Source organism: Ovis aries, chromosome 3, assembly GCF_016772045.2.
Source record: "Ovis aries strain OAR_USU_Benz2616 breed Rambouillet chromosome 3, ARS-UI_Ramb_v3.0, whole genome shotgun sequence".
Lineage (NCBI taxonomy): Eukaryota > Metazoa > Chordata > Mammalia > Artiodactyla > Bovidae > Ovis > Ovis aries.
This window is the reverse complement of record NC_056056.1, coordinates 80,872,019-80,891,865: the sequence shown is the minus strand read 5'-3', so window position 1 is coordinate 80,891,865 and position 19,847 is coordinate 80,872,019. Positions and strand designations below refer to the sequence as shown.

At 43.9% G+C, this 19,847-nt stretch overlaps 1 protein-coding gene across 4 annotated transcripts in view; it reads right to left on the bottom strand.

The window, feature by feature from the left end:
• THADA (THADA armadillo repeat containing) overlaps positions 1 to 19,847 on the bottom strand; it is a 327,908-nt gene that overhangs the window by 89,556 nt on the left and 218,505 nt on the right. For all 4 annotated transcript variants that reach the window (XM_012172732.5, XM_042246242.2, XM_012172738.5 and 1 more), the window contains one exon: positions 11,701 to 11,816. In XM_012172732.5, the coding sequence (XP_012028122.3) occupies positions 11,701 to 11,816 (116 nt within the window). The remainder of the gene's footprint in view (positions 1 to 11,700; positions 11,817 to 19,847) is intronic.

The window sequence follows — 19,847 nt, the reverse complement described above, 5'->3', positions numbered from 1 at the left end:
CCGGGACTTCCCTGGTGGTCCTGCAGTTAAGACTCTGTGCTTCCAATGCAGGGGGCCCGAGGTTCAATCCCTGGTCAGGGAACTAGATTCCACATGCCACAACTAAGACCCCTGTGCAGCCAAATAAGTAAATAAATGTTAAAACAAAACAAAAGAGGCCCAAGGAAGTTAGAGGCCACCCATCTCTGGTTAGCAGCTGAGCAGGGGGCCAGAACACAGACATGCTACCAGCGAGTATGTCCTGCCCCGCCTCAACCTCAGGGAGGCGTGCTCACAGCTAGAATCTTTTCCACTCACCCAGGGCCTCTCAAAGTGACCCCCTGTGGGTACCCAGGAACACAGGGCCTTTGGGCTAGTAAGGGTCCCTTCCGGCTCAAGCAGGAATAAGTTCCTGATTGTGAGAGGAAGCTATTTCCAGAGACCCGCAGGCCAGTCCAATCGCTGAGGAAGCCTGGGCATCACAGGCAGTGAGGAGGAGAGTGAGGCTTCGGAGGGTCTCTCTCAAACCCGCTCCCTTGACTTATTCACATAAGGCCCCACAAGCCTTCAGAGGGTCAGCCCAAAGCCCGGCCAATTAGGACAAAGGCACCAGCGCTAAGTCGGCTCAATATGAGGACAGAGATGTAGGAAGCCAAGTGAGGCCTCAGGGAGCATGCCTGCTAGGTCTACGTGTTGCTGGAAAGCCTGCCCTCAAGTTACTGACTTCAGTTAAAAGCAATGTCTCCAGAAGATCAACAGTGAAAAACACCTATAGACTCAGAAGAATTATTTACATACTAGTGCTTAGTAACATGTAAGCATGATATGTGGGTCATATCAAGCAGCAGTGAGTCAGCTGAGAGTGGATTTCTGGGGAAAGGGGATCTAGAGAAGCTGAGTTGTATTGGCAAGAAGGTCTAGTGATGGGGTCCTGACCAAGGAGGGCAGCTCCTGAGAGAAGGCCTTGGGCAGCCCAGAGGCTGGGGGTGGCAGTGTTTCCTACAAGGATGACCCAGCTGCAGCAAAGGAAGCAAGAGGACCAAGAGGCAGAAAACCGATTTGGTCTTGAAATCCCAAATTTGGGCTATCTTTGCAGCCAGACGCATCTGTCAAGTAGGAAGAAGCCACCTAAAAAAAAAAAAAAAAAGGAAGAAGCCACCTGTCCCTTGTGTCTATTTTCCTGTCTACAGATACTGGTTTGGATGAGATTCCTGTTTTGAAATAATAAGGGGGCTTTCCTGGTGGCTCAGTCAGACAGTCAAGAATCTGCCTGCAATGCAGGAGACCCAGGTTCAGTCCCTGGGTCAGAAAGATCCCCTGGAGAAGGAAATGGCTACCTACTCAAGTATTCTTGCCTGGAGAATCCCATGGACAGAGGAGCCTGGTGGGCTACAGTCCATGGGGTCATAAAAAATAGGACATGGCTGAGCAATGAACACTCACTTTTTTCACTTTTTTGAAACAGGGAGTCAGGGTGCTCTTTGCAGTCCCTTTGGGGGCTCCAATGGTTGAGAAGCCATGTGGGTGGGCCTCCAGGCCCACATTTGCACCATATTTGCCATCTCTATTACCTCGAACATCTTGAACTTCCACTTAAGCTTCTGTTTGAAGAAAGGATTCCACTGGATTAGATGATCTCTACATTCCCTTTCCTGTTATAAACTCTGCGGTTCTATGGTCCTCTTAGCAATGTTGAGCAGACAATACCCATGAAGTCTAAAATGCACATGGGTAGTATCTCTGTTCCCATCACTAACTGCCCAGGCATGCAAAGGAGTTTCCAAGTACCAGACAGAGCTGGTGGGTTGCTACTAGGGAGCTTCTGTGAACCTCCAGCAGGGGCTGGAGAGTTTTTCAGTCACTGAGAGAGGCTGGAAAGATGTAACACACTCCTCAGTGTGTCTCATCAGCATGGAGACAGCCTATTTACTAGTCTGTGCTTACTAACTTCCTCTTCCCTCTTGGATCAGATTCAAATTCCTCTGGCTGACATTTAAGGCCTGCCACAACTGGTCTCTTATCAAATCTTGTACAGCTCTCCAAACACACCATGTCTTTTTCAGTTTTACACCCCCACTGGCCTAAATGCAAACACTTTCTTCACTAGTGTGTCCCTGACCATGCTGTCCACCATCTTGATATGCTCTTTTCTCACCACTTACGGTGTTTCCAAATCACGCCCATTAAAACCCAGCTCAATTACCTAACTCCCCTAGGAAACCTTCCCAATCCACATTCTTTTCTGAATTCTTATACTTAATATACATACTATGGAATTAAGAATTCTATATGAATGTCACTGTTGGTTTTTTTCACATGGATAAGCTCTTTTCAACTAGACTGGATCATAACTAAACCTTGACAATAGAGGCTTAATTATATATATCTAAAGTGGTCTCTGCTTCTCAGGTGGCTCAGTGATAAAGAATCCACCTGCCAGTGCAGGAGCTGCAGGAGACTCGGGTTTGATCCCTGAGTCAGGAAGATCCCCTGGAAGAGGAAATGGCAACCTACTCCAGTATTTTTGCCAGGATAATCCCATGGACAGAGGAGCCTGGATGAGATACAGTCCATGGGGTTGCAAAGAGTCAGACACAACTGAGTGGCTGAGTATGCACGTGTGTAAAAAATGGTCCCCACAACGCTAAGCACTACTAAAATTCCTTTCTTTGTATGTGGACAATGAGACCTTCACAGGTTATTTAATATCATCAGCTCTATATCAGTGTAACTTCACTCATTCACCAATCTGTGAGAATTAACCTTACCTAACAATTAATGGTACCCCACTCCAGTACTCTTGCCTGGAAAATCCCATGGGTGGAGGAGCCTGGTAGGCTGCAGTCCATGGGGTTGCTAAGAGTCAGACATGACTGAGCGACTTCACTTTCACTTTTCACTTTCATGCATTGGAAAAGGAGATGGCAACCCACTCCAGTGTTCTTGCCTGGAAAATCCCAGGGACGGGGGAGCCTGGTGGGCTGCTGTCTATGGGGTTGCACAGAGTTGGACACGACTGAAGCGATTTAGCAGCAGCAGCAAGCCTTTAAAGACTTTTCCCTTCTCCTCAAAGATGTCCTTGACATCCCACCCCCAACTAGCTGGCTTCTATAATACACTTTGACCTCATTCCAGCATTTACCAAATTCTTACATGTTTACAGTTAATTAAATCCAGACCCATCTTATTCACTTGGTTTTTGAAATAGGGACAATATTACTCATCTCTACATTCTCCACTGTGCCGTCTGAATTGCCTTGGATTCACTGGTAATGGCTCAATGAAGGTAACCAAGGTGTTGATTTACCCAAAGGATGAAACATGTCACATGCTAAGGAAAAAAAATAACCTATTATATTACAGTTTTACATAATACTATGAAAATGTGTTGAGGCCATTTAAAGCCTGCATCCCCTGCAAGCTGGGCAATGACAACACTGCCTAAATCTTCCAACAGCAATACCCCAAGAAGCCAACAGCTACAAGTGGAGCAAGACAGATCTTTCTGAGCCCTTTATCAAATGAATTACCACCTCCAGGCTAGGTTTGCAGATTTCTATATTTAAAACATAGAAAGTTGGGGGTTGAATTCTTGGTGTGCAGTTGCATAAACAAACTATTTTTATTTCTTGCTGCAGTAAGGAGGAAGCTTTGATCTTGCGCAACTTGTTCAAAGTCTCAGTTTAATATATTGATCACTTCTGAGTGCTTTTACCTGACTAGTTTCCATAAGCTCAGCCTGTCAACAAGAAATACCTCATGTAGTCTCAAGCTTCACTTCTTAAACAGCTTATTCCTTTAAAACTTGATGTAATTTTAAAAGGAATATCTAATGAAGAAAAGGTTTTGTGCCTCAGAAAAGGCTGCCCACTGCTTTGGGTTGAAATGTGCTAACTTAATGTTTCTCTCTGTTTTTAAAACTACAAACAGGATCTCATCCCAAGATATCATGACCTTGAACATTCCTGAGAAGTCTGAAAGGGAAGTGAACAAATGTCAACAAGCTTGGGTCTAAAATATACCAGCTTCATTTCTCTCATCATTCAAGTATGCACGAGGCTCAGAGAGACTTTGAATAGGCTGAGCTGGGGGATTAAAGAGGGGTCCTGATGAGATTCTCCCTCCCTGGTAAAATCTGGGGGTTGAAAGAAAAGCAATTAAAAGGGGGAGGGGGTGGGGGAGTACTGGGAAAACTTTTATTTTGAGAAAAAGAAAAAGAGCATAGAAGAAACAAACCCGAAGCAAACCCAACCCCCAGTAATGCCTGGAAACTTGCTATGTAAGTAACCATCCCTGTTAAGACTTGCTTCCCTTACAGTTTTGGCAGGGACCACAAATGACAGCCTTAGAATGCCACATGATCATCTGAATATTTTAACAACCCATCTCCACTGGATTCATTTCAGCAGCATGGAAGTGAAATGCAACCTGCAGCTGTGGTGAAGGGCTAAGTCCCCTTGAAGGAGTTGTGAAAGAAGGACCTTTTCTTTAGGGAGGGGGCTGGTCCAGAAGATGCGAGGGATAGGGGTAGGGCTAAGGGACACTGGGACAATGGAATCTGACCTAAATCCCAGGATTTCTGCCTGGGAAGTATAGTCTCTTGTGTGAATAAATCTGGTGGTTAGAAAATAACTGCTGTCTTCAGCTGTAAAGCAAAACAGAACTCTAAACCAGGACTTCTGCAGCTGGCCACAGACCCCCCTGGGGCAGAACTGGGCTTGCCACACAAAAGCCAGCCTTAGCTTTGTCTCTATAAGCATATTTTTCTTATGTATTTAGATCCCAGGCCTTCCATGAGCATACCACCTTAGCTTAGAGGGGGCCAGTAAGGAGGAGAGAAAATGGGGAGAGCAAATGAGAGTATGGCTAAGTGAGTGGATACGGAAGGCAGTCTAGGGAAATGCAAAAGATATGAAGGAGGGACTGGGTGGTATCAGGAGCACTGACGGGAAGTTGTATAGGGGAAGTGAACGGGTCAAACAGCTAACACTTTCTGCAAGTAAGAATTAACTTGGGGAAACAAATCATTGGATCTAGGACAAAGAGGAGGTCTTCAACAAACATAAACTCCTTCCATCATCTCTTCCCTCCATCAGCACTGATTATTCAAAAATTTATTTCCCAAGGTGGCTTTCCTAGTAACCTTGGGACCTGTTTTTGTATTCCTGAGAGCCTGTTTTTCTCACCAGTGAAGTGAAAGTTGCTCAGTCGTGTCTGACTCTTTGTGACCCCATGGACTTCTCCAGGCCAGAATACTGGGGTGGGTAGCTCTTCCCTTCGCCAGGGGATCCTCCCAACCCAGGGATCGAACCCAGGTCTTCCACATTGCAGGTGGATTCTTTACCAACTAAGCCACAAGGGAATCAGACTATTATTTCTCAACAGAGTATCAGACTATTATTATTTTTCAAAGTGATGAATATTCACTGCATGCCAATGAAGCCTGGATCCTACCCTAGGCACTGAGTCTCCTGGGATGGCTGCCCGGACAAGGGAGTGTGGACTCCCCATAGAGGCCATGTGGTCCCCTTGCTGCAGGTCACACCAGACGCATGGCAAAAGAATTCTGTGCTGATCCCTTCAGTAGCCTCACCCTCTTCTATGGCTCCAAGCTCCAGACACAAGCCCTGAGAATGAGGGAGTGAAGGTGGGAGTATTTCAAAGGGCAGGGTGATCTACAGTGGCTGACTCTCTGACCCTTGGCCCTCAAATGGGCACTGTCTCAGAAAGCAGCATCGGAATCACCTTGGAGCTTGTCAGAAAAGCAAATCTCTGGCTCCACCCCAGGCCTACTGAAGGAGACTCTTCATTCTAAGGGCCCCACAGGGTGATTCATGTGTACATTAAGATCTGAGAAGCACTGTTATCGAAAATGTTCAGTTACCGCCATTCAAAGCCCTGACTTAAAAACACTGGATAGATAGAGGCAATGTGGTCCAGTAGAAAGAGCCTGACAAGGAGCAGGGAGTTAAGCCCTCCAAAAACGTTAGCTGTTGCCAGGTAGTAGTTACAGCCTGGGCAGTTGTTTGAACACAGGCAAATCCCTCATTTCTCTGGGTTGCACTTTCCCACATGCATGGGGATGGGAGAGAACTACAATAACTTTATGATTCCTTCCGGTTCTAAAGTTCTAGGTCTACAATTCTATTTGACAAGACTGTTTTGCTGCCTTCTCCATACTAAAGTAGGGGCTTTAATAAGTAGTTTCTATGTTTAATACAGCCTGGCATACAGCAGGGCTTAATAAATATTTGTTGAATGAATGGGCAACAAACTGAATGGCCAATAATGGAACAATGGTAAGGTCAACTTAATGACTGATTTTTCAGGTGACCAAAATATGTTATCTTTAACAAACGATGTTTTCAAAGATTTTTTTCTTAATATAAAAATAGGCAAAAAAGCATTTTACTTTTAGTGATGCGTAGACAGTAAAAACAGGACAGAAAAGCAAGAAAATAATTATCATAAGTCTGGACAATAACCTTAGAGGAATGATAGGATAGAAAAGAGATTTTAAATCTTTGTCATTAAAATTTTTAAAAATTGTGATAAAATAAACAATATAAAATTTACCATCTTAACCATTTTAAGTGAACAGTTCGGGAGTGTTAAGCACACGTACATGGTTGTACCAGCAATTTCCAGAACACTTTTTCATCCTGTAAAACGAAAACGCTCTGAGTAGAACCCTAACTTTCGCTTGCCTGCCAGCCCCTGGCAACCACCATTCTACTTTGTCTCTCTGAATTTGACTACTCCAGGAACCTCACATAAGTGGAATCCTATAGTATTTGTCTTTCTGTGATGGGTTTATTTCACTTTGCATAATGTGCTCAAGGTTCATCCATGTGGTACTGTGTGTTAGAATTTTCTTCATTTTTAAGCCTAAAGTTCTCTTATTCATACATACCATATTTGTTTATCCATTCATCTATCAGTGGACACTTGGGTTATTCCTACTTCTTGCCTATTGTGAACAATACAACTATAACACTTACAAATATCTCTTCACGACTCTGCTTTCCATTCAGTTGGGTCTATACCCAGAAGTATAACTGCTAGATCATATGGTAATTCTATTTTTAGTTTTTTGAGGAAACCTCCTACTATTTTCCATAGCAGCTATACCATAAAGGGTTTTCACATCATACACACACACACACACACACACACACACACACACACACACAAGCCTGCTCACCACAAATAGCAGACCCTTCTCACCACAACAGAGAAAGCAACAAAGACCCAGGGCAGCCAGAAATTTAAAAAAAAAGGCCCATCCAAAAAAAAAAAAGAAGACTCTTCAACAAATGCATTCATATACTGTTAAATGAAAAAAGTGATAACTTACATACATACAGCTTAATTTCAACTACATTAAAAAAACACAGGAAGAAAGATGAAGTAACTATGTATATAAAACTGTTAACCAATAGGTGGGTTCCACTGGATGTTGGTGAGAGTAGACTTGTATTTTCTTCCCTAATCTTCTGCGATGAGCACAAACCACACTGGTAGTCAAGAAAAAAAGTGAAAGACATTTAGTAGGACACATTTTTCTTCTCGGGCATCACATCATCCATCGCATGGAGTCTGATAGCCCATTTAGTTTACCACATTTATTCAAAGGGCATGCGCGCGTGCACGCGGGCACACACACACACACACACACACACACACACACAGGTTTTTCCTTTCATAACCAAAGATGATAGATAACCAGGCTGATTTCTGAAAAAATTTAAAGCCCCAAATAACAGTAATTCCAACTTTCAATCAAAGTAAGTAAATCTTTTCTCCTCTTACTCTTACCTAACAGGGCTTTTTAAAAGTCCTTCCCATCCAGGCAGGACCTGTGGTCCAGCTGGGACGGCAGGGCTGGAATCTGCACAGAGCAGGGGCAGCAGACAGGGCTGCGAGTAGGGCTGTGCTGACTTCCTCTTCAAAGTCCTCACAGCCAGCCTCGCCAGGCCGGCAGCTGACCCCTATTCCCACTTGGTTTGTGGCCTGGGTCAGCTTAGTTTTCTTCCAGTAGTTGGTAAACCGTCTTTGCACCAGGAGAGAGATAGTAAACTGGACTGAGGAGAGAGGGATGGCCGGGAAAGGGGAAGGAAGGGACTCGAAGGATTAACGAGCTGATTTCCATTAAGGCTTTGACATCTTGGAATGAAAAGCGGACTGTAAGAGCAGAAGCCCAGTCCTCTACTCCGGCCATGCTGCCAGTTGGCCATTCATCACCAAAAATTCCCCAACAAATCCAAGGCTGTTGCTTAATCACCTCATATAAATCTCTATTAATCTTGCAAAGCCAAAACACAAATACATGACAAAAGTCTTTATGTAGCCTCGATTTTGGGGTCAAAATGTTAAAAAATGGAACTGATCATCCAATGGCTCCAACGAACTTTTTTTTTAAGCCTCCTTTTGGGGAATAAATAAATGACCTCCTCACTAATGTTTTAGTATCTATTAGACTGAATAAACTCAAGCTAAATGATCAAATAAACTGAAGAAGGAAAGAGCTGTTGGTGCTAAAATTTGAACCGACTTTTTTTTTTCTTTGCAATAACAGCGATGTTTCAAGCTAAACTCAGAAGAAACAGAAAATCCTTAGCAGGCACAAAGGAACATTTACTATTCCTCTTTCGTAAATTGCTGGGGACATAAAAGGGTCTCTTCAGCAGTGAAATTTGGAATACTTTGTATTATAACACCTTTTGGGGAAAAGCATATGAGAATATAAGTCAGGGGTTGGCTTTAAGAAGGACCCACCCGGACCCAGAAGTGGCTCGTCTAAGAATGGAACTCCCAGTGCAGACAAACAGCTCTTAGGACAACACTCTCGGAGGACCTCAAGGACAGGGCAGACATGTGGCAGGCTGAGGCTTCATTATTTATACTCGATTTTATACTTTCCTATTTAGGAAATTCAAAGTTATCCTGCCAGTGACATGGATAATCCAGAAAAACTGACACATGGGTTTGGGATATATTGTGTTCTGGCCATGTGTTTTCCTCTCAAACTCTATTCTAGGCTCTGAACACATCCTGATTAATATGGTAAAAGTGTGCTGTGGAGTAAGGGGAAGCCTGGTGTTACAGACCACCCACAGAGTGTAAAGTTCACACTTGGATAATAACGAGTTGACTGTACTGGAAACATAAAAGTGGCTTTCCTAGACTCTGGGCAAGGAAGCTGGAAACCCAGCGAATTTCAGTGATTCATGTCTTTGTTTTCTAGGCTGGAAAATCATGGAGGAAAATCAGAGAAGGGGAGGGAGAAGGATAATGAAAAGACTAGACTAGGAAACTGCAATAGGAACCACAGGGAAGGCCGAGAGGATTTTTCTAGCTGAAGAGGAGGCTGGTGGCAGCTTTGTCATCCATCTTCAGGCACTGTGCAACATGAAGGTCCTTTCAGATGGCTGGCCTGTTACTCCATCTCCTCCTTCCAAGAAGGAACTGACTCAGGAAGCCAGAAGATGATGAATTTCTTTTTTTTTTTTCCCCTGTCTTCAACTTTTTATTATAGAAGTTTTAAATATACAAAAGTGGAGAGAATAAAATGATGAGGCCACATAGACCCACGACCAGACTTTAACAATTCTCAAAGTGTGTCTGCTCTTCTTAATCCTCTCTCCTTCCTCAAGCTGTATTAAAGCAAGTATCAGATATCATAAAGATGATGAATTTCTATGAGATTCATCAAGGGGCAGCAAACTAAGGGGGGCGGAATGTCCTTCCGTACAGAACTTGAAGAATAGGAGGTTCAGATTTTGTCTTGGGGCAGTCCTTGCTGGAAGCTGAGGTTTCAATAAGATGATGTCCCTGACTTCCTGATTCCCAGGAATAACAGCTAAGAGGACCAGGCCCACTAATTGATAAACAGAGGAGAATATGAATATGATCACAATTCCTGTTCTCTCAGAAAAGGTATCTTGGGACCTTCGCTAAAAGCCACACAGAGGCAAATGATACTAGGCTTAAGGGAGCAGTTTTTGGAGAGGAAACAAAAACTGGACTAAAACTGAGAGGCTCCCTTTATTGGCATTTCAGATACTAGAGAATTTCCCATCAATAATCCTGGTCAAAGCTATAGTTGCTTAGAAAACATAGAGCCTCACATCTCCACTCATTGAGAAATCCTTCATTAGATCCCTTTCTTTCTTTCCTTTTAAAATATATTATCCATGTAGTTGGCTGCACTGGGGCTTAGTTGTCGCACTTGGGGTCTCTGACCTCCACTGTGGCATGTGGGATCTAGTCCCCTGGCCAGGGATAGAACCTGGGTCCCCTGCATTGGGAGTGTGGAGTCTTAGCCACTGGACCACCAGGAAAGTCCCTGGGTCCCTTTCACCCAAAGGTCTCCTTTAGGACCCTTCACTGTGTGGCTTCCATGCATTTCCTCAGTCCCATTTTCTGCAACATCCCTTATACTTTAGGTTTCAGAAGAGCTAACTTCTGTGTAGTTCTCCACACTTATCAAGGCATTCCACATTGCTATGTCTTTGCCTATGACATTCCCTGAGCTTGGAATATCCCTCATCTGTCGTGACCACTTGGTAAAATTCTTAACTCTTGAAGGCATCCTGCCCACCCACCCCCCAGGCTACTCCTGTACCTACTATATACTTCTGTTACCACACTTTCCATATTCAATGAAAGTAATTTATTTACACATCTTTCTTACTTCCTGGATGGGGCCCTTTGAAGCCAAGGCTAGTTCCTCCTATATCTTTGCATCACTACAGCTCCTAACACAGAGGTTATCGTGTAGTCTACGCTCAATGAGACTTTGCTGAATTCCACTGATTTGTGGGTCTCACATTAGCCATTGTTTGCCTCACCACATAAGGTGGGGAGCCCAAGGAAAGTGAAGAAAAGCACATTTTTTGAAGAATAAAAAAGAGGCTGCTATGTTAGACAACCAAGATACTAGTCATTAATCAAAGGCAACATACTACAGCGTGGAATGTGGTAGGCTGCGGGCCTCTGCTGGACTCCTTTCTCCTGGAATCACAGAGGATGCACACGGGGGTGGCAAATTCTCGCAGTAACACTGTCCAACCAATGTCAGGTTCTAAGACACAGATATCGAACACTGTGTTACACAGAGGCCTTCCTGTATATTCGAGAAAGTTGAGAAATTCTTCTTACTCCATCTTTCACACAGAAAATGCCTTAAGTTTCAGAATAAACTAATGATGGCAAGGATGAAAAAAAAAATGTTATCTAGCCTCCTTTGCCTGGCTTATTCAAGCTCCTCCACTACATACCTAAAATGGCAATTTATATCTTTTTCTTATTCAGCCCCTCTGGGCCCCTCTGTGCCTGCTTAAGTTTTATACCAGTCTCTCATCTCTGAGTTGCCATGGTGTCCGGTAGTCTGTACTACGATTCAGTCAATTACTGCCTTTCATTGCTAGGTTATCTAACACAGGACTGGGCACATAGCAGATTCAAAAAAACCAAACTGGTGGACAGATAAAAAGCCATAGTACATGCCCGCCCCGTCACCCAGCAGTTTTAGAAAAATTGTCAAGAAAATATTTTTCTTTCTTTACCACAACCCAAAGTTTGAAAAAGATATATAACTCCAGTAAGTTTAGAAAACTCATGCCAGTGACTTTTAAAACTCCCACAACCAGGAACAGCATTTCTCCAGTGTATTCCTAACCCCCGATAACTCCGTGCTCATGTGGGGCTTTAACATACCTCTTGGCCAGCCAGAGCTTGGCTTTGGTACAAACAGCGACGTCAGCCAGTTCCTGCTGAAAGTATGTATTCATTCTGTATTTGGCGTCTGAGAAGGCTTGTAACAAATGAAAAACCTAAACCAAAAAAAAAAAAGAGAGAGAGAGAGAAAAAGCAATATCCTGCTGTGAAAATATATTTTTCCTAAATGTCCAGTTCTTCGCTCTTAGGTTTCCTCAAAATATTCCCCTCAAAGGAAACAGGCACCTGCAAAATGTGGCTCTGGCCTCTTTGCAGGAAAAGCATGTTGATTTTGGAAGGACGCAGCAAGTGGCAAAAACCTTATGTCTTTCATCTGTACCTGTGCTCTGGGTTCCTTACCAAGTCTAGAAAAAGATGACTATTCTGTGACCAGTCATTAGATGCAAGAGTTTATTACTTATAAACAGTCTAAAAATTTATTTTAGCAAAGAAATACAAACATCTTTATCTTAGCAGTCTCATAAAAAAAAAAGTACTTAAAAAAATTTATTTCTGCATTTACTTATTTTTGGCTGTGCTAGGTCTTCGCTACTTGCACAGGCTTTTTCTCTAGTTGCAGAGGGTGGGGGCTCCTCTCTAGTTCCAGTGCACGGGCTTCCCATTGCGGTGGCTTCTCTTGTTGCAGAGCAGAGGCTTTAGGGTACCTGGGCTCAGTGCTCCCTGCGTCTAGAGCACAGGCTCAACAGTTGTGGCACACAGGCTTGGCTGCTCCACGGATCCTCCTAGATCAGGGATTGAACCCGTGTCTCCTGCATTGGCAGGCAGGTTCTTATCTCCTGAGCCACCAGGGAAGGCCCTCAAACAGTATTTTTAAAGTCAAAATCTGACTACACAGGAAAAAAATCAACTGTCTGTGAGTCTAATCTGGTTTGGGGCTTATCAGAATGGGCTTGGCCGAAGAAGCAGGCTGTAATGACGCCTGCCTTTGCAAATACTGGATAGTGATGTTTGTAAACTACTGAGAGTTTTTAGATCTTTTCTAAGATGTCAGGAGCTGAGGCAGCAGTGCAGAACCCTGCTTTCTTACTCTTCCATGACATTATACATTAGAATTAAGCAGAGCAAGACAAATCCTGTTGTCTCTCTCTAGCTGCCTATATTTAGAACGAAGGCCACAATTCCAGCAAGGCCATGGCACAGGCCACATGTGTGTGTACTGGTTTGTGTCCATATGTGTGCCTTGGGTCTATCCAGTGATGACACTAACAAGGCCTCGGTGAGAAGTACTAACCTGCAGCAGAGAACAAAAGTGGATGAGGGCATAAACGAGATCCACTGACCTTAGCTAGCATCAAGGGAAAAGACATATCAGAGAAATCCTTCAGCTCCTTTATCAAGGGGAGGAGGAGGGTGGAGCAAAGCAAGCACAGATAAACACATCAAGAACTTGGAAGGCCTATTTTAATAATCAGAGTGTTTCTCTCTCTGTTGTATCCTTTACTGGGGCTGCAGATGATTCTTTCTAAACAGCATGATTCCACTTTTTCTTCTCTTTCTCTCCTGTCAATGAAGGGCATAACTTTGCTAGTTAAGTATGGAAAGGAAGTAATGAGAAAAAGCAAAAGGTCAAGATAAGAGATCCAGAGCCATCAGACCCTAAATGGGGTCTGAGCAGGCAGGTTTTCCTGGCTCAAAGATCTGCAATTTCTAACAACAAATATATGCTGTGCGAGCACCTCTGGTTTAGAGAGTCAGTTTTGATTATTTTATTGTATGGAATTGCTATTAAAAAAATAATTTTTTTTTTCCCTAAATAGGAGAAGGCACACAAGTCCCAGAGTGGAGTCTGAAAACGCTTTCTCTAATAATGGATCTGTTATTTCAGAAGCAACAGATCAAATATCACTACTTCACCGCACCCCCATAGGGACCTATACCGCCCGTCGTGAAGTCTGGAGCAGTGGTTCTGGCTGGGGCTTCTGTTCTTATGTGGTGACTGCCAGAGTGAAAAAAAATCACCTCCCTCTGCCCGAATCCCCACCATCCTGAGAGAGTTGGCAAAGCCACTGGGCCTTGCTTTACTTTTCTCCACAGCTGCACAGAACCAACCACTGCGGCTTTTCATGGTGTCACAGGACTGTAATTAATCAGCAGACACCAGCAAAATACATGACTTTGGAATTTACTTATAAAGAAAGCTGTGAGATTTTTCAAACGCCTCTCATTTAGAAGCAATCACTTCAAAAATAACTCCTGATGGATGTTTAAACTTCGTCCTATATTTGCTCACCTTACTTGGCAAAAACAAGGCTGTTTTTGAAACGCTTGGTAGCTCTGGTTTATGAAAACGGGCCTATGAGTCCATCAATTCTGTCACCTTGGGCACAAACCAGACAACAATTGTGATCCTGGTTATTCACCAGGAACGGAGTGCGGTCTGTTTACATGGGGCCAATGGTGGGGGAAGGTATACTTAGAAGAACCTTGGTGGCAATAAACATGCAGGAGAAACAGAGCGATATATGTGAAAGACGGGGTCAGAGGAGACAAGGAAAATGGGGGTGGGCAGGAGGGGGAGAGAAGACAGAGGGCAGCGAAGGAGAAAAAGAGGCTTGTGAGCACAGGTCTGAAACAGGTTACTGTGCTTGAAAAAAAGTTTTCTTTAAAGATAATTAATGAAAATGTTTGAATATATGACTACCCTCCTATCACATGAAGAGTACTGGGTTTGAGACTTCCCTGCTGGTCCAGTGGTTGAGATTCCATGCCTCCAATGCAGGGGCTGAGGGTTCAATCCCTGGTCAGGGAACTAAGATCCCACAGTATGTGCGGTATAGCCAAAAAAAAGAGTGCTGGCTTAATTCTCTCAAGGAAAATGAGGCCATCCTTTGCATGAAGTTCAGAAGTGAGGCCAGACTTCTGGAACTCTGGTCTAAGGTCAGGTCTGGGAGTTCTAGGCAGCTCCAGGAAGGATCATTTGTCCATCGACTCTGCAAGGATGGCAGGGGTGAGGCAGCTTCTCCCCACAACTCCCTTTCTGACGTTCTGGTCCAGAGGAACTTTGGGCAAACAGCGTGGCCAAGCCCAGGCCTGGGATAATTAGGAAACTGCATTAAACCAAACACAGAGAAACCCAAGCTGCCAGACCTGAGGATGATGACTAACTGGACCCACAGGAGAACCCTGAGAAGTTCAGTGTCTTTAGGTGTCCCAAGGTGGCAACAGGATTACAACATTCAGTCCAAAAATATTTATTAAACAATTATTATTACCAGGCGCTATCCTAGGGGCTGCAGCCGAGAACACACAGAATCCCTGCTTTGCTGCAGCTTACATTCCAGTCGTAGATAAACAAAAATATCAGTCGTTTCCCAGACTCTGCCTGGTTGGGATTTATAACCTGCACAATGGCCTCGCCATCATTCTGCTCTTCCACACGACCCTCCAGCCTCCACCACATCCAGGGCAGAGCAGGGCTCAACAAGCATTTGCTGAACTGATGCTGATGTTTGCTGCCTCTTCCTCTATTACCTCTGCCTTTAGGACACACACCCAAGGGTTTGGTGAGCGGCTGGTGGTGCCAAGCCCAAGTCATGAGCAGAGTCACAGAGCTGGATAGTGCACGTCCCTTACTCCATGGATTCCTAACCTAGTGGACTGCTAACCCAGTGGGAAAAGCAGGGAGGCTAGATCAATGATCAGAACGCAACCCTGTTGAAGGGGGTGAGAGGAGAAGAGACTTTGGAGCCAAGTGGACTTTGGTGGAAACCTAGTTTCTAGCTGTAGGGCTTTGGGTCACTTGTTTACCCCACAGTAAAGACTATAATATTATCTATAATATAATGAGTATAATATTATCTGTAATATAAAGAGTATAATAACATCTATCTGGTAGAACTACAGAAAGATTTCAAAGAACATATATATAGATAAATAGTACTTGGCACATGCTAGGCACCTGACCAAAACGCTAGTTCTCTTTTTCCATCTCTTCCCTCCCTTCCAGCCCTCATTCTAAAAATAAACAGAGAAGGCTTTGCAGGAAGAATGATAGCCATATGCAGCCTTGAAAAGAATCTTGCCAGAATTGGGAGGAAGAAGACACAAGCAGAGGAAACTGAGTTATTAAAAAGTGTTAAAGAGTATTAAAATATTGGTATTGCCAACAAAAAAGTGAACATTAACTTAAACTATTAATTTTTAATTTAATTTAAAATACATATAAAATACTAAATACTTTATAATGCAAAATAATAAATGAAAAATAAATATAATTTTATTAACTAAATTAATTTAGTTAATAATGATGTATCAATATGGGTTCATTAATGGTAATAAGCACACCACTCTAATACATAATACTAATAACAGGAGAAAACTGGGGAGAGGGCGTAGGGAAGAGAGGAATGACATGGGAACTATCTGTACTCATGTTTTCTGAAAATCCAAAACTGTTCTACAAAAACCCCATTCAGTAAAAGAAAAATATTGGGACTGCTCAGGGGACAGCAAATAGTCGCAGGTAACAAGAGTGAGCCAGGATGTGTGCAGGGTGGTGGGAGACACAGATGAAGAGAGGGGTCAGGTTAGACAGGGAAGGATCTCAAAGGCAGCATCAAGGGATGTGTGCTCTGTTCTGGAGACAGCAAAGACCGCTTCAGAGATCAGATCTCTAATTCGAAAAGGAAAAGCCAGGGACAGTGAGGAGGCTGGGTCAGAAGGGGTCAGGTGAGTGAGACTGCTGCCACTCTAGACAAAAGGTGGTGGGGCTTGAAACCAGAGCCTGTAAACCAAGAACAGACTGTGGACCAAAAGTGGCTGCAGATGTTTTATTTGGCTTACAAGGTATTTTGAAATCGCCATTTGTGAACTGGGAGATTTCACATCAAAATCAACCCGATGTTGAAACTCTTTGGAAAAATGAGAAGATCCAACAATTCTGTGACACCCCTACTTCATGCCGATCTAAATGATGGCAGCAGCAGAACGCAGAGGGAAGGATGCAGCTGAGAGACGTTTTGGAGGCAGAAGAAGCAGGACCTGGCAGTTGCTGAAGACCCGGCATTGAAGGTCAGGAAAGCGACCTTCCCCCAGGGCAGCTGGGGATGGAGGGCCAGGCTTCAAGACCAGGATCATGAGAATAGGTGGCAGGACTGGGAATGAGGGATGGGGAGTTAATGAGTTTGGTCAGGAATATCCATGTGACGCTTGTTAGGGTAATTTATCTTGCAAACCAGGAATTCTTCTGAGAGTGAAAAAGAGCACTATTAATAATCATACTGGGACAGACCGAGACAGTTGGTGACCTCCAGCCATGGCAGACCCCTTGGAGAAAGGTTAGAGTGGACTTAGGGATGTCTCCAGCATACACACACACACACAAACAAAAAAACCCCAAAAACAAAAACAGGAGAAAGCTTTATTGACTTAAGATAGTTGTCAGAAGGAGACAAATGCATATAGAAAACGACCAAGTGCAAACCAGCATCACCACCCCCGACTCTCACAGGCCTGGGACTGCCCAGAGATGAGGCAGTCACACCTGCTCTGAGGAGGGGGTGGTCAGGAAGCAGCTAGAGGGACCTAAGACTCCCTGTCCCTGAGATGCAAGCCTTAATGAAACTCTGGGAGAATCTGAAATGAGTCTGGAGAACAGTCAGCCTCTGCCCACCCTCATCCCATGCTAAACACAGAGAGACTGAGGGGCACCCCCAAACATCTTGGTAAAGCATGGAGTCCATTTTCGCAGCTTTGAATCTCAAAAGTGACTCCACAGAGCAAATGGAATGCTCTTTGAATAAATGCCACAGGCCTAAAGAGAGTCATGAGTCAGATCCCTGAAAGAACTTGAGCTGCACCAGTGAAATACGTCTGGTTTATGCTATTGGACTAAAATAGTGACTTGTGTTAGACAAGATCAAGATGATATATGGCTGTTTGGGAATGCAACGCTAAGATGGCTTTTTCCTCTCCACCAAGCATGGCTTCTAGGCAATTTCCCCCCTTATAAGATCAACAGCAGCTGAGTTCCAGAAACCAGCAGGATTCAGCAATAACAGGACCAGGTTTAGCCAGGCGGGGGAAAAGGACAACTTGGAAGAGAAAAGGGATGTTCATTTCAAAGGTCAGATATAAATGAGGTGAAGGTATCCTTATCAGGAACAATCCTGCTGAAGACCCACAAATCTATCCCCCTTTGCAGCTGTATTTATTTCCTTAAAAACAAAAGCCTGGTCTTCTTGGGCAGCACACAGACTGGGGGCAAACACTTCTGCCCCTATCACATTCAGTACCAAGTATAGAATTTCTGTATCTGCTACTCTGCCTCCTGGCTTTCTCTCCACGCTGCTCCAACCCCCACAGCAAAGTCAGAGCCACATTTTTCCAAGCTCAGTGTTTACACAGGATTTTATTTCGGCTGGTAAAACATCTGTATTTTTTCAAGGACTTAAATAAATGATCTATGCCGGGAATGTACAGTATAGGGTGATGTCAGGCCCCCTTTTCTTTTCGACTCACTGGGCAGAACAGGCAAACATTGTTTCAGCCTGTAGCTGGGAATGTGAATATTTATCCTGTCGACTTAATTCATACAAACAGAACGAAAGGCAGGCAGGCAGAAGTATTTTATGGCTTTAAGTCAGACTGAAAGGAGGTGGGGTGAGAAGGGGGGTGGCTGAAGAAGGAATCTAAACTTTCTAATTCACAGAAACATGCCTAATCATAGAACTGCTGGGAAACGGATACAGCAAAAATTATTTAAAAGGCAGATTGTGTTTATTTTTTTGCATGTGTGTGTTTGGGAGGGGGAGGTGAAGTTGGGAAAGTGAGAGAGAGAAGAGTTCTCTAACTTCTATGCCATTTCCAATCATTGCAATGTGTTTGAGGACTTAATTTTCTGCTTTAGGCATATTAATCTTATTCTTAACCAGAGCACAGGCTTCTGACTCCCACAGTGCAGAGCACAGCGCTTGCTGGGTACACGTACCTGCCTGTGTCATCTGTACAGACAGTTCCACATACTCTTCTTTGTTACCCGCCCTGGAGGGTGGACTGGAGATGTGACCCTAGGATGCTGGTCATCCAGAACAGGCTTAGTGGGCATGTGCCACCCACGGCTACTTACTGATCTAACCTTAGGCTGGAGGGCAGGTCCAGGAAGCATTTCAAGTGGTTTCTCCCCCAAACCGCAACCTGTTTATCAGACGAGGACAGATCCTTAGAAAGGTCTGGGTGAATTCCCAAAAGGTGACACTTGGCTGTGTTGTGTTGTTGCTGCCAGGAAAAGGATGCTAATTACAAAGCGTCATTACTTCCTAGCTGACTCTGGCTTGGGAAGCAGGCCATGAATATCTCTAAGGATTAAAATGTACAAAAACAAAGTCTGTGGGGACCTAGAAATTCACTTTGTGTCTCAAATGCATGCCTTCTCCTCTGGTAACACTCCTACTGTTTCAGTTCAGGAACCAAAAGATCTTACACCTAGATGATGCAAACAACTTAACGACTGGTCTGTCTCCAAAATTCATTTTACACATGGCTGCAGAGGATTCTTAAAAGCCAAGCCCTGATCGCATCACTCCCATATTCAAAATCCTTCAATGATTTCCAGTGTCCTAAAATAATCTTCTGGGCACTGAAGGCTCAACCTGTCTTTCTAGTTTCCCCTCCAACTTCCTCCACTTCATGACCTATTCTGTGGCTGTGAGTGATGATTTCCCATTCCTGACAATGCTTTTCCATCTAGGAACTTCCTTCCATTTCTCCCCACAACCTCTCCAGCTCTGCCTAATGAAATTCATTCATACTGTAAGACTCAGCTTATATACTACCTCCTCCATAGAGCCTTGCTCAGCTTTTATCACCACCTCCTATCCCCACCCTAAGACTTTCCTACACAGTGCCCAGTGACTCATTTCATTTGATTTCTTCTTTTAACTTTTCAAACCCTGTCATCATGGTTATCAATCCATAATTTCCCTTTCCTGGAGCATGGCTCACTGAAGGAAAGGACTGCATCTTGTTCTTTGTAGCCTCCGGACTCCAGGGATATACAGCTTTATCTGGCAGAAAGAGACTCAATCAACAGAACATGTATCCATCTAGAGTACTACCCCGGCCCCTTGCCTGGGTGGCAGGAGCAGAACTTATATTTGCAGCAGCAGGTAGAATGTTAAGAGTCAACT